Here is a 15,016-nt window from a genome sequence, read left to right as displayed (position 1 = left end):
AGGCAGGAACAGTGTACTGATTATTCTTAAGCCATTGACCCTCCCACCCATCTTACCTCCATCACATTTGAGGCAACTTTTGAGCATGAATATGTGACTGAAAGCAGAAGTTACTGTCAGCCTCTGTGACTGCCATCCTTATTTAAATTCCTAGTGACATTTAATTACCACTTAAATGAATTATTTTATTAAAATGCTTATTAAGTAGTGACCATGCCATCAGTACTGTTTCATGAACTGAAAATATAGGGGTGGTAAAATACAAGCAAGTCCCATCTTTATGAAATTCTTAAGTCTAGACATGCTTTCCCAAACACTCCTGGCGTCTGTACTCTCTTTGTGTAAAAGTAGCCCAATCATTCTACCCTGTGGCTCTTTTTCTTCCGTGTGGCTGCTTGCTGACCTCCACTGGCTTGCTTTTCTCTCATTGTCTAATGAAGTTGTGCTTAAGCTTGCTTCTGAGTCTCTTTCTAATTTATTTTATATTTTTGGTTGTGAACCTAGCCTTCACTGGCCAAGCCATCTCTCCAGCCCCTAAGATATTTTATCAACAAGACTTAGAACCCAGCTACGAGTCCCATTTGCCTGGCAAAAATGATGTGCATAATTCGTTCACAGCAGTATACCTCATGCATATTTCAGTTACACCTGCTACAAAATAGCAGGAATGCAATAATAATAATCATTGCAGAAGCAGCAATAACTGACATGCACTCACAGTATACATGTGCAAAGTGCATGTGGTAATAATTTAGTAGTCCTAATAATTCTGAGACAGGGAATAATGTGGATCATAATACCTAAAAGTAAGCTGAGGCAAGAAATGTCACCCAGATCAGGATGTTGAGAGTTTATAAAGAAAAATGCAATACTAGACTTTCCCTGTACCCCTACCCCTGACATGATGTATGACTTACACACCTGTGTTTCTATTTCAATCAAGACATGGTCTGCAAAGAAAAAATAATTCAAGAATGCACTCATTTCATATAGGTTCAAGACATACAATGTCACCAAACTGTTTTCAGTGCACTCATCATTAATTCAAAGACTAATTCAACCTTGAAAGTAATACATTTTTTTCTCCTCAAGATTATCTTCTTCCTGTCTGAAACTGTGTCATGTTTGAGTTTACTCTTAGCTCTGGAAACCCATCTATCACACATCAATTATGATTCTTCCATTGCCCAGGCCTCAGTTTCAGTTCAGATTGGCCATCACAAATCACTCAGTTCTATTTTATCTCTGTGTTCCTAACCCCTCTTAAAGTTATCCATTCCCAAGTTTTAATGATACAGAAACAGTTCACTTTTTACTTTTGTATGCTAGGTACTTGGCAGCATTTCTGAGATAAATACTCACCACTGAGATACATAATTAATAATTAAGTCAATATCAGAATACTGATCATTGAGCAAACTTTCAAGTCAACCTTCTCTCATCTTTATGGTTAATTTCTTAGTTTGTTTAAAAGTTATTTATATAAGCACAGTAAAACCACAAAGATTATATACTCTGAGTTACAAACATACTTCACCACAAAATACAGTAAGCAACTCCATATACGTAAATAAATGAACACGAAGATGAGGAATAGCCAGTTATTTCCTTCCACTCCTTTACTTTCCTCCCTCCCTTGCTGCCCCCTCCCTCTTCTCCTTCCCTCCCTTCTTATGACAAGGTCTTACTATGATTTCCAGAGTACAGTAGTGTCAAACCACTGGGTTCCAGTGATTCTTCTGCTTCAACATCAGTCTCCTACATAACTGAATTTGCAGTCTTGTACTGGTTGTCTGCTGCCTCTTACTTTTACTTTGAACTGTATATAATCTAAATCTAAAATTCTTACAGAGAAGAATGCCAATAAATCTTGAATTACACATGAGCATATGGCAAATGAAAGTATATAATTAAACATTATACCAACTTTATTTCCCACATATTTTATTCTATATGTATTTTACTTCATGAAATCCATTACATAATCTTAATTACCTTTATTATTTACTTCCTTTTACTATACAGGGTCCTGAACAAGCTGATCAATATACAACAGAACCAGTCTGAGAAAACATGCTTACCTTTAAAAAAGACAAAATTTCCATCACTGTTTTCATAAACTGCATCAATACTGGGAGGCAAGCCCCGCCAGAAGTAAGTAATTTGCATGGGGTATCCATCCATCACCCTGTTGTTTCTCACTCTCCAAAACCACTGGTCCTGCAAAGCAAGAAAAGCAATGCTTAGCATTTCTTCAGGCCTGTCAGCACTGGAGGGACAATCGTGCACTGGGCAGTTTAAAAGCTAATTTAGGATTCTTATTTTCTTTCATCATCATAACTTGAGGGAGAGCTAATACTTCATAGGAAACAAACTAGTAAATCCCTCCATCTCCAAACCGCAATGTGTGAATAAATATGGTGTCCCAATACTCTAGTGTTTTTATTTGTTGTTATCTGAGGACTTTCTAGATGGAAAATGAGAAGCACAGAGAGCGTGTTGCCTGGTTGTGGTAGGTGGGTACTGAACACAGCTATGACATGTGCCCTTTTACCCACACACAGGATCCCATGCTCCAGATGCTGAGGTTTGCAGAGAAGTGTCATATCTCTCTGAATGCCCATGTAACAGCTTCTGTCTGTGTAATGATTGATAATCCAAGGTGTCTCAGATTGGTCAGTAATGGTAACTCTACATAGTCACCACAGAAGATACCACCTAGGCTAATTTTCTCTTCTACCTGATTTTGCAAACTGATTTACTTGTCTAAGTTTTAAAACAGGCCTTGTATCTATTCTTAATCTAGTGCATAAAAGAGATTTGGCTTGCCATAGTTGTTTATAAAGTTGATTGGTTATTAATTAGACTGAAAATAATGTATATTCATATAAATACTACTGGACAGAAAAATCAAAATGTAACAAAAATCTACGAAAAGTGATACATATGGCAATAATGAGTCATTTCCAATTGAACATTTGAGAAAGATTATTCAAAGTGTTCTGATACTATAAAACATGTAAAATTTTTAAATTATTTACAATTCAAGAACACTTAAGTTTCACCACATTTCATATTCCCACACATATAGTAGAAATTACTTCTATTGAAATTAAATATGTTTACTATACAGACAAGTATGTATTGAGAGGGAGTTCTAGGGAAGTAGTTTGTGTAAGATATCACCCACACTTTAGTGATACACCTGTCTGTGAGTCACTTATTCTTAAAAATCTGGAAAAATATAGGCAATACACAGGCCATGAAAAGACAAAATATTTTAAATACATATGAGGATAAATAACCATTCTAATGAGTAAATAATGTTTACCAAACCTCCATTAACTTGATGCTGAAATTGGGTGCAATAAATAATGTCACTGCAACATTTTTGGTGTTAAAAGAGGCAATTTTATACATGTTGAGAAATTCCTGCTTTGGTATCACTCATCCATTGCAAATCCCGTCCAGATGCATAGCTAGGATCTCTGATTCAGCCTTACCCCTCACTCTCCAGAACCCACCTACATATAACCTTCCAAGAGGCAGCTCCTCTACCAGAGATGCTCAGGAACTTAAGACCCAGTCTCTGAGCAATTTCAAGAGTCTCCAGGGAGGGCTTAGCTCAAGTTTGTCCTGTTTATTAATCCTGTCCTTATTATACAAATATACATATATTGGTGGTGTGGGAGGAGCTTGTGACAGACTCACTATGCACCCAGTGGTTACTGGAATTCATTATATGGACCAAGGTGACCTCCAAGATGACACCATATAATTAAATTAGTACATGATCCATTTGACCATAATAAAAATAAAATCAAACATGGTGATACCATAAAAGTAAAAGCTGTAGACTTCACATTAAATTTTCCCTTTTAGGTTACTTCCTGCAGAGAAGGCTACAGGGAATTGCAGTGCTTAAAGAAAAAGAAGGAATCTTGCATAGTTAGTGAGATATATTACTCTTCAATATTGGGAAAGAAAAATTAAAATGATAACTTGGGGAAGAAAATGAAAACTCTAAGGGGGACATAATTATATATGCATTGTAAAAGCAATGCCCTTTGGAGAAGTTTGCACTATCATGTCACAGTAGCTTACATAGGCTGTTTTTGGTAAATAAACATTAGGGCATAGCCTAATGTTTAGTCCAACCATTAGAGCAGTCTTTTTTCTAAGAAGGCATGAATGTATGCAATGATTTTTGCTATTAAGAATTTCACAGCTCATCAATGCAAGACCAACCAGAGGAAATGCTGGGAATAAATATGCAGCAGTCCATCTGCACTGGCCAAGCACTTTGCATAGAGTCTACATTGTTGAAAAATGATAAAAAAATAGACCCATTAGAGGAGCAGAAGGAAATAACACATTAGCAAGGTTCTTCCCCAAAATGATTAAACTAATAATTCCCAAAATACTTTAAAAAAGGCATATCCTAGAGTTGGTATTTCAAGTTGGAAGGGTAAATTCATAAATAAATGAAATTCATATAGGTGTTTGTAAGTAAAGGAGCTAACGTTTCAGAAAAAAATTCCTTACTACTGAGACAAATTGATGTAGTAACTTGCCCAATTTTAAAATGTTTCTAAAATCATTTGGTTTTTGTTGGGGCCTAGTCCCCACAGGGTCTCTGAGTTGTTTGTCAGCTGATAGCCACAGGTACATCCTGTTTTCTAGTCCTGGCTTACTGCCCCCACATTGCCCCACTGACATCAACATCTAGCACCAGGAAAACATGCTCTCTTCCACCTGGAGTTTTTCTACTGTGTTGTAAGACTGTATATAAGACTTCTCCCCTCTACAAGAGAGAGACCTCTTAACACTTGCAAAATAAAGATACTTCTTAGTACAAATAGCTGGACATCTGGTCTTTCTTTTCCTGATACCTCAGAGTTGCTTGTGGCATGGGCACTGCAGGTTTCAGTTTAGTATATATATGTATATATATGCATATATATATATATATATATAAAATCTGGACACTGAAAAGTTAAATGATGTGGTTGGGGTGGACAACTGTCTTATTCCTTAATATTTATTAAATCATGACAAAGCAAATACATATTTTAGTGCTTAAAAATTTATAAACACCAATGCATAATTTAATGTGTACATATAACACAGACACTCATTTTATTTGATTTCCACATATAATTAATGACCAGCAAAGAAGTGATGCTTCACTTCCTTAGGAGAAAGTAGGATATAATTACTACTAACTCTCTTTTCACTATTAGGTCCTGCTGCATTTTCTGATAATTCTTTTGAAATCTATGCTTGTTTAGAATGTATACTCTAATGGTTATGAGAATTTCAGAATTATTAAAAAGAGGCACTATTTAATACACACCATTGGGGTTATCAAACTCCACACATATTTCAAATGCAGCAACATTACAATTTACTATTGTTTTCATCTTCTGGGACCAGAATATCAGGAATATTTTCAGGTTGGTGAAATTTCAATTCAGATGCCTAAAAGTAGGTGTAGAAAACATTCAGTTCATTGCACTCTATCTCAGTATTTCATGGGAACTGTTGATTGTGCTTATAGTCTCTCTTGTCCAAACATAACCCAATATATGGACATAACCAACTGGCTTGTGGGATCATCTGTTTCCTCTTTCGAAAAGAATCATGCTTATTCCCATTAGTATCTTCTAGCTCTTGCCATCCTGGGCAAAATGCCAAGGCCTTATCATGTTGTGGGGGTTAGGGATGCGAAAAGATTTATCTTATGACAGAGGTAGCATCAGAGGTGTGAGACCACACTAGAGATTTTACTTCTACCTTGGCCACGAACAAGCCTTATTTTTCCTCTGCAGACCTGACCATAACACAAGAAGAAACACTCCGGGCTGGAAGCTATAGAAATGAAAGCAAATGTGTTCTTTGAGTACAATATATTTAATAGAAATAAAAGGCCCAGTCTTAACTGAGCTAGTGTAGAGGCAATGACTTTGAGAAGATGGTAGGAGGCTGACAAGCAAGAATAGCCTAGGGAAACAGTTTACATTTTCAGTGAAAGAAATATGAAGTTACTTGTCAACAACTGATGTGTTAAAGGACTATGTTGAATTAGAAATTTGTTCCCAAGAGATAAGGGCAGCTGGGGCAGAGAATTCCCAAGTAGAGCAATGCAAGACACCCTGAAAGATTCCTAAGTGAGGTTGTTTCAGAGGCCACTGGCAGTTGTTACCATAACAGCAGTGGCTAACTCTTATTATCATTGCCTAATTGCTTTATGCTAATATGCTCTTGAGAACATTCCTTCTGCTCCCACTGTTCCACTCAGCTTTGTTTACTCAAAAACAGAGTTCAAAAGGTAATTGCCCTTCCTTACTTTCCATGTGAGTCCTCAACAAATAGCTTGACTGCAAAACTGCCTCTACCAAGATGCTTGTGGAAAATCAGACAACTTCAATGTCAGAAAATGGAAAGTACTGTGAACCACTATTTGTTACTGCTGTAGTGGAACATGGTAAATCTTCTGCAAAATTAAAATAAGAAAATATGCTTCCTAGTCATTACACTCAGCAATGGAGCCTTAGATGATTATGGTGGGGCAGAGAGATGGGAACTCACTATTTAGAAACCAGGCTACTATTTACTGTATGTCTGTGGCCTGGGCTGCCACACATTCCTGCAATCATCTTATTGCAACCTTGAAACTGCACCCCTACACTTAGAGATTTTTGAAAAATATTCTGAGACACTAGTAATCTAAAGACAGAGAGGCTATGCACAGCAATGGGCATTCTTTGTACATAAAACATATACTTGCTTAGAATATTTACAGATTAAGAGAAATTCTGGAAATCAGAGATGAGGATGAAGGATGATATTGGCTTGACTTTCATAGGCAATATTTTTAAAAATCTACTTTTCTGTTTTTGAGATTTAAATGTAATTACATTACTTATCCATTCTCTGTCCTTCCTTCAAAATATTCCATGAATCTCACACCTCCTTGATTTCTTTCAAATTCAAGGCCTCTATTTTTTCTAATTATTATTACACATGTATATATGTGTATGTGCCTATATATGTATATATATAATTCATGAACATAAGTTCAACTATCTTAGTTTTCATGATGGGGTGTGTGTATGTGTGTGTGTGTGTGTGTGGGTGGGTGGGTGCGTGTGTGTCTTCAGAGCTGGCCATTTGGCTTTGGATACCCAACTGTCTTGATCTTTCCTGAGGAAGACCCTTTCTCCCACATATAGCATTCTGTAGTTGCCTCCAGTTCTTTTTCTAAGGCCGAGGCCAGGTGAGCATTGTTTTCCACATTATACATTACACAGTGAAACAAGTAACAACCATAACAAATAAAATCTGTCAGGATGATGGTGACCACACATTCCTAGAGGAAGGGAAAATATGATGTGAAGGCAAGATGGAATTCAAGTTGATACAGTAGGGCAGTGTGTGTTAGGGCAGTGTAGGTAAGTGAGGAGAAGCTAGGACAACAGTAGAAGTTATGGCACATAAACGGGAAATAGAACAGGAAGCAGGTAGCTTGATGGGACATGGGCCCATGACATAATCAGTACAACAGATATCTAACTAAGGACACAAGCATTGAAACAAGATAGGGAACAGAAGAGGAAAAGCAAAAAGGACATTAAAGATATTTGAAGGATAAGAAGGATCCAAGATATTATTCAGGGAAGTACCTAAGTCTAAACTTGGACATACAAATCTCTAGGTTTGGGAGGGAAGATGTCTAAAGTAAATACTGAGGAAGAAAAAAACTTGAGTTAGGTTGCCTTGAAATGAGTTCTTGTAACACAATCATATAGGTGGGAAGATTCCTCATTGCTTAATCATGTACATAATTTGAAATGCCTAACTATGTTCATTTATAACTTTCACATCTGGGGTTATGGTTGGAAATTTGGGTCTAATATAAAACCTGTCTGTATTTTTTTGTGGGAGTCAAATTTACGTAGAAATGTTAGTATAGTAGTAAACGTTTTCTTACTGTTTTCTGCTCATATACGAAGAAATGGGAACAAAACACAGATTCTCTGCAAGAGCAGCCAGTGCTATTCAGTGCTGAGCCATCTCTTTAGTCATGAAAAGAACAATTTTCCTTTAATTTTGTGAATATTCCTTCCATGCAAATTTAAATAAATCAATGTAAAAACTATTTTGTATTCAGACAATGGCTTTTCCCATTCAATATTTATGGCTCAGGTTTCTTTAGCTTCAGGTTACAATTAGATCATTAACTCGAGGAAGAGAATTGAATCAAAGAGGTTACTGATGCATAACACAAGTGAATTAATGATTCATGATCTTGCTTATCAACCTTCTAACATGTTCAAACTCATTAGAATTTCTCTCTCTCTCTCTTTGTGTGTGTGTGTGTGTGTGTGTGTGTGTGTGTGTCTGCATCCCACATTGAGTGTGGAGGCCAGAGTCTAACATTGGTTGCTGATTCTTACTTTGAGATAGAGTCTCTATCTTTCTCTCTCCTCTGTCTCTGCTGTGTGCATCAGGGTGGCTGACCAATGAAGCTTTAGATATTCAACTGTCTTGTCTTATTTCCAAGTAGAGACACTGGGATTACAGATCTGCTACAGTGTTTGACTTTTATGTGGGATTAGAAAATCAAAATTAACATTGTCATGCAAGAACAGCAAGTACTTTAAGCACTGAATCAATCAAATTAAAAATCCATATTTGGCAATTAAAAATTACTTTCATAGTACGGATTACAACTAAAAATACATTGTCATCTTACAGTTTGTTAGAGCTTTCCAAAATGTGAATTATACTGTTTCCATTCAAAGCTGAAAATGACAAATGAATGAATGAATATAAAGAAGGCCCAAGATAATAAATAGCTATGTGAGCTAAATATGTATTACATGATTCAATCTTACGCAAATTGCTTTGTTATTAAATATCATCCTCATTAATATATGAATGTGTGTCTGAAAACAGTCTGCTAGACTAGACTCTAGAAGCACAGTAATGTGTCCAGAAAATGTTTCTTATATAAGCTTCTCCCTCTCTTTCCTTTGCTGAGTGAATTCTTTATTCTAGTATCTTCATAAAGGACACAGTTATTTATAGGCTGGTTTCTTTTATTACTTAAAACTCTTTTTAAAGTATGTCTTCAGCATTTTTAAGTAATAATGTTTCAAGACATTGATACTACTGTTTATATGGTAGTCACCAGCCACAGGCAGGCTACTACACTTAAATAAACTGCATACCATGGCAATGTCTGCCTGCACATCTACTAGACATAATAAAAATGTTCAACACTAAACGAGTCTAGGGGAAGAGCAACATGGGCTGCTTCTACCATTACAGTACGTTCCATTAAACAGTATTGCACTAGAAAATTTCATTCTGCTATTAGTTATTATTAATTCTGTTATTAGCTATGGCATATTATGTCACCTTTTTATTTAAGTTCCAATATTACTGAAATATAATAATTCATAAATGGAATAGTGGTCAAAACCTATGGGAAAAACCTGAATGAGACAAATCTTTGCAGAATTATTTGTAGAGTTTTTAGCAGGACAAAAGAGAACTGGTTTTAAACTCACTAACTATAGTCAGCCCAAATGAATATGATGATAATAGTCTGCTACAGATATAGGCAACACAGTCTCAGTTTCCAGCTTTTTATTTTCAATTTATTATGTTTTGTTTCATTTTTGTTCTCCTGAGGGTTGGGAGCTATATCTTCATTTAAGCTGAAAGTTTTCCTGTAGTGTTCCTACACCGCAATTTTGAAACACGGCTTCCAGCATGTGTTTTATAAAATTTCATTTCTTCCACCATGATCTCCCTGAATCCCTAAAATTTGAATAGTTTTGATTTAGTAAATGTTGGATTATAGAAAAATCCTCTATTTGAAATCCTTTATATTATTTTATTATTTATTTGTTTGGTTTTTTTGAGACAGTGTTTTTTCTGTCCTGGAACTTGCTTTGTAGACCAGCCTGGCCTTGAACTCATAGAGATCTGCCTGTCTATGCTTCCTGAGTGCTAGGATTAAAATCATGCACTACCACTACTCGGCCTACTTGAAATCTTTAAAGGATGAGAATCGGTGTAAAATATTTGATTCTTATTGATATCCCTTCGAAGAAAATATTGGGACCCTATGCTTCTCCTTCTGTTTCACTCTCTCTATGTGAATCTTAATGATTACACAAGAATAATCAGGGACATCTCCAAAATGTTGACTGAAAATACATATTTTTGCTTCCTAAGCTGATTTCTGGATGTAGGTAATATTGTTACAGTAATAGAAAGATGATTGCTATAAGATCACTTTTTATTCATATCTACGTTATTTTTTATCAGATCACCTTGTATTATACCACCATTGCACTTGTTAATATTTAACAATATTTATTTAATTTCTGTAAGTCTTCTTTCCTAAGTAAAGTTAATTTAGAAGAGCTCATTACAGTATCATCATATCCTAAAAGGCCACCATGCAAAGGCAACTACCTTATAAATATTTATTATGGAAATAAATCAATAAATGCAGTGGGTAAGAGATGGAAATTAAAGTTTTTCACAACACAAATATGCCTCTTTTGAAATACAAAGCCATTTTAATTAAAAACACAATTTCTTCAGTTTCTAGATTTGATCTTTGCCATTTATATTTACTCAACTTAAAATCTGAAATGAAATGAGTACAAACTTACATGTTACAAAACAAGTTTTCTTTGAAAAATGCTAAATGAAAGGCTAGTTTATGCTCGAGGAGATTGACCATTCACAGTGATACTCATGCATGGGAGGCATTTGTTGGTGAGACTGGGTATTCATTTGGATCTACTGAAGAGTAAGAAAAGTACATCTTCTATGTAAATGGGAATTATGAAAAAAGTCAATTTAGATTGTACACTATCCAGAAAAAAACACATTAAAATGCAGTTTCTGGAGAGATGAATTCTTACTAGCTAAAGGGGTGCATGCATTGAAACCTTTGCACAGGCTAGCATGTGTGATATTGGACTCTATGCTAACTGTAACAGTAGTAGAGTGTTATTAGAAGGTTGGTGATTTCCAGGATGCCATTAACATTACCTATTCGAAAGCAGCATTATGATTACAATTTACCTTATAGCACAGATTCTTCTAGAGCACACATTCATATTTTTTTAGAGAATTGAGGAGTTTCTGTGAATCAATATTACAATTCCAGTCATGCCCCACATTCTTTTGTGAGTTTGGATGGTTGACCAATTAATTGCTTTTAAGGTTGAATCGACTCTAACCACTTAGGCTATAAATTCAGGAATCAATTACTGGCATGTTCTGCCTTCCACTACAGGGGAAGAGGGGATCTTCTGAACTCTCCCTCCCTTTGTCCTCCCTGTTCCTATCTTCCACTCCATCTTCTGACATTCCTGTCTTCTGCTCTATTCCCTTATTTTGCTTATTTCTCGTCACTTTTAATTCAAATAAAAACCATATAATTTCTTTAAAGTAATATCCAAAACACAAAGAATATATGACAGAGTAGTAAGTAGTAAATTGAAAAGAAATAAAAATGCATTCACACTGTGATATATTTGTAAGACACTACATGATTTTTCTACAAGTCACCACTTCATTTGTAAAGTGTTCATGGTTTTCAATATGCTAAAGTAAATAAAACAAATCAATATATAACCTTCAATTTTAAAACCATTGTAGATAATTAGAATGCTAACCATCAAACTCATCATAATTATCTCTGGAAGCTTGTGTTACTGTTACTATAAATTCATTAAATTATTACATTGGCAGCCATATATACCACCACTAGCATTAAGAAGTAGATGTAAAGAAAAATCATTTTCATATGTTTTTTTTACAACTCTTGTTCCTTGCTTAAATATTCCAGGTTGGGTAAGTATGTAAATGCCAATATAACAATAAACCTATTCCACTTTTTTAATGAATACCAAAAGTAATGGCACAAAGTAGATATTTTTACTATGTGTAATTTATTTTTTTAATAAAACACTATTCTCTAGTCTGCGCAAATTATCTCAAAAACCACCTCCATTATTCTAAAAAAGATGTATTTATTAATTAAATTTGTTCTTGGGAAATTTTGCACATGTATATATGCATACTGACCATTCTCAACTCATCCATCTACTCTAGTCCCCTCCTTTCCAAAAATATCTCTCATGTGTTCATGACTTATCCTTTTGTTTTGTTATATACCATGTCTATGAATTCATAAGCTTGGTGCATTGCAGCCTGCTGGACACTCAGAAGTGGGTAAACTAAAGAAAGTGATTTTCCCTCCTCAAGAATTTGTCAAAGACCAACAGTTCACAGGTGAAGGATAAGGCATACTGGGCATTTCCCTCTTCCACTACTATAGCTGATGGCCTTTCTCGTGAGGGACCAGGGAAGGAAATCAGTTACAGTGAATTAATGATTGTAATGCTTTATTAAGTTCATAGAATGACATTGAAGACCCTCACTTTATATTTCACATCCACTGTTTCAGAAAATTCTGTGAGCAAAAGAGGGCATAGTACAAAGTCTTGGTTAGGTCTGAACTGGTAACCATTTTTTATTCTCTGTAGGTTACAGGAACACCCCCCCACACACACACACCAATAATACAAGCTTTGGTCATCCCCTTGGTTGCTCACCAGAACTAGAAATTAAGACTGTACTATGGAAGACACCATATAACATGTAGCTGTAAGATATAGAGATAGAAAACTGCAACTGAGCTGAAAATCCCTTCCCTGCGAGCTAGCACTGAAACCACAGCATGGTGTTGAGTGGGCTGCTGAGGGAGAAAAGGCATCAATTATCCTGTCCAGCTGTGAACCCTATGAAGCAGAACACCAACCTCCCAGGAAAGATATGCCCAGCTGTGCGACTCTGGGTTCCTCCATACTCATGTTCATCTTATTTTTTTTAATTTTCTTTTGAGTATTGAATTTATGTCTTGCATTTGCCAGCTATGCACTCTGACAATGCCCTGTATTACCTAATATATTAAACTGCAGTGCAAATAACCTTTGACATGTATGTTTTGTCATTTTTCCTTGCTTATAAATTAAATTTAAGGCAAAAATTTAAAAAACATATAAGTTTGAAAGGGAACATAATTATTACTTAAAAAATACCCCAATACACACTTTAAGGCAGAGAGTATCAATTGAACCCTTGAATAGATAGGGAGTGTATACATGGAACATGCTGTGGGGTTAAGCCTTCTTTAAGGAATGACTGGGGTAGAGTTGAACATGAAATACAAACTTAAATGAGGGGCTGGAGAGATGGCTCAGAGGTTAAGAGCACTGCCTGCTCTTCCAGAGGTCCTGAGTTCAATTCCTAGCAACCACATGATGGCTCACAACCATCTACAATTCAATCTGGTGTCCTTTTCTGGCATGTAGGCAGAACATTGTATATGTAATAAATAAATAAATCTTTAAAAAAACAAACTTAAATGATTCTTGATCTTTTTCTTTTTATGCATGTATTAAAATTTCAAAAGACTACAAATGTTTCTTGTTTGAAATATGTAAAGACTTTTAAGATAACAAATTTTACAGGCTATTGCATATGTTCACCAAGAGACTCACATTAATATGAGGTTCTATGACAAATATTTAGTATAAGGCGGGCCTGATTTGGTCTGAGATGAAAGAAGAGTATATTACTGGCAATAATAGAAAGGACTCATTATTCACATTAATATAAGCACATCATAGGTTCTTGGGGGGGAAGCACCATGGTAAATTTTCATGTGGGATGCTCACATTCATTTCTTCCTCCGCCAACATGTATGAGTCCTGAAATAACAATATTATGGAAACATTTCCTACATATTTTAACAGAGTCCTTGAAAATACCAAAATAAATACTAGTTTATGACAGACCCACTGACAAATATTGCTATTTAAGGAATTAATTGAAAGTATTTTTGTGTTGTTAACCTGTAGACTAATTTATAAAATAGTTACTTATAATCACCCAAGCTTATTGACAGTAGAGGAGTAAAATCCAGTAGCTAAGCCTGCTGTAAACTTTTCACCATTCTTTTTAGAGTCAAGACAATTTTGCTTTCAGATACATTTACTGGCTAGAATTAAAAATTTGAGGTAAGGGGAAAATATTGTACTTTCTCCCCTCTTTCTAAGTTCCAGCCACCCTTTAATTTATATGGAACAGGGTTCTCGTTTATGGAGTTGATAAAACAGCCTACATAGTATTTCTGGTCCTGTAATCAGCAGCTTCCAGAGAAATGAGAGGTGGATATTGATGATCAGCACATCTCTGAAGTACCATGGCTTTGTTTGCTCCAGCCAACACTTTAGAGACATGATTTCAAACTGACGGGTCAGCAGTAGGGAAGTGTGTTCACTGTTTTTCTCAGTCTCTCAAAAGTCCATTATAGGCCCTCAAACTGTAATGGCCATTAATCGGTTTTAGTTGGTTGCTATGCTAAGCCTCTCTGGGTGCCAAGGTGAAAAAGACCTTTAAGGGAATGTCAGTCCCTCCCAAACCAGCTTGTCAAAGGATTTCAGTTTTCTTCTTATAGCCTTCCTCACCACTTAGAAAGGTTTACTTTTCTTTTCTGGTAATTCCCTTATAAATGCATACTGCTCATAACCATAATTCAGGGTGGGCTATGTGGTTAGGAAGTTACAGACAGTTGACTAGGAATAAAAATGAAAAGTTTTACAGTATATTAATGCTTTATCACCTGCTGATCTCAGTGGTATGAAGAAAAAGCATTTAATATGCTAACAGTTATTTTTAAGGCCCTATTAATTTTGCTTTGAAAAAATACTGAAATATATTCCCCTTTAATTCTATTATGGAAAACAGATAACCTGAAATATACACATACATTTCTTAAAATATCTGGTCCCTAATAACTATATAGAGACAAGGCAGAAATCCCTAAAAGCCTTGAATTCTGTTTTGATTCTTCGCTCTGGCTTTGGACTTGTATAATGAGGTCGCAATCTTCAGCTCTCAGGCCCATTGGCCC

The 15,016-nt window shown here is 35.6% G+C and overlaps 1 protein-coding gene across 1 annotated transcript in view; it reads right to left on the bottom strand.

Moving 5' to 3' along the window:
* Positions 1-15,016, bottom strand: part of Mmp16 (matrix metallopeptidase 16) — a 233,848-nt gene that overhangs the window by 31,861 nt on the left and 186,971 nt on the right. The window contains exon 7 of the mRNA XM_005066812.4: positions 2,082-2,220. Within this exon, the coding sequence (XP_005066869.1) occupies positions 2,082-2,220 (139 nt within the window). The remainder of the gene's footprint in view (positions 1-2,081; positions 2,221-15,016) is intronic.

The sequence above is a fragment of the Mesocricetus auratus genome, unplaced genomic scaffold, assembly GCF_017639785.1.
Source record: "Mesocricetus auratus isolate SY011 unplaced genomic scaffold, BCM_Maur_2.0 Super-Scaffold_6730, whole genome shotgun sequence".
NCBI classification, from domain to species: domain Eukaryota; kingdom Metazoa; phylum Chordata; class Mammalia; order Rodentia; family Cricetidae; genus Mesocricetus; species Mesocricetus auratus.
Note: the sequence above shows the minus strand (reverse complement) of the source record. Positions and strands in the feature narration are given on the sequence as shown.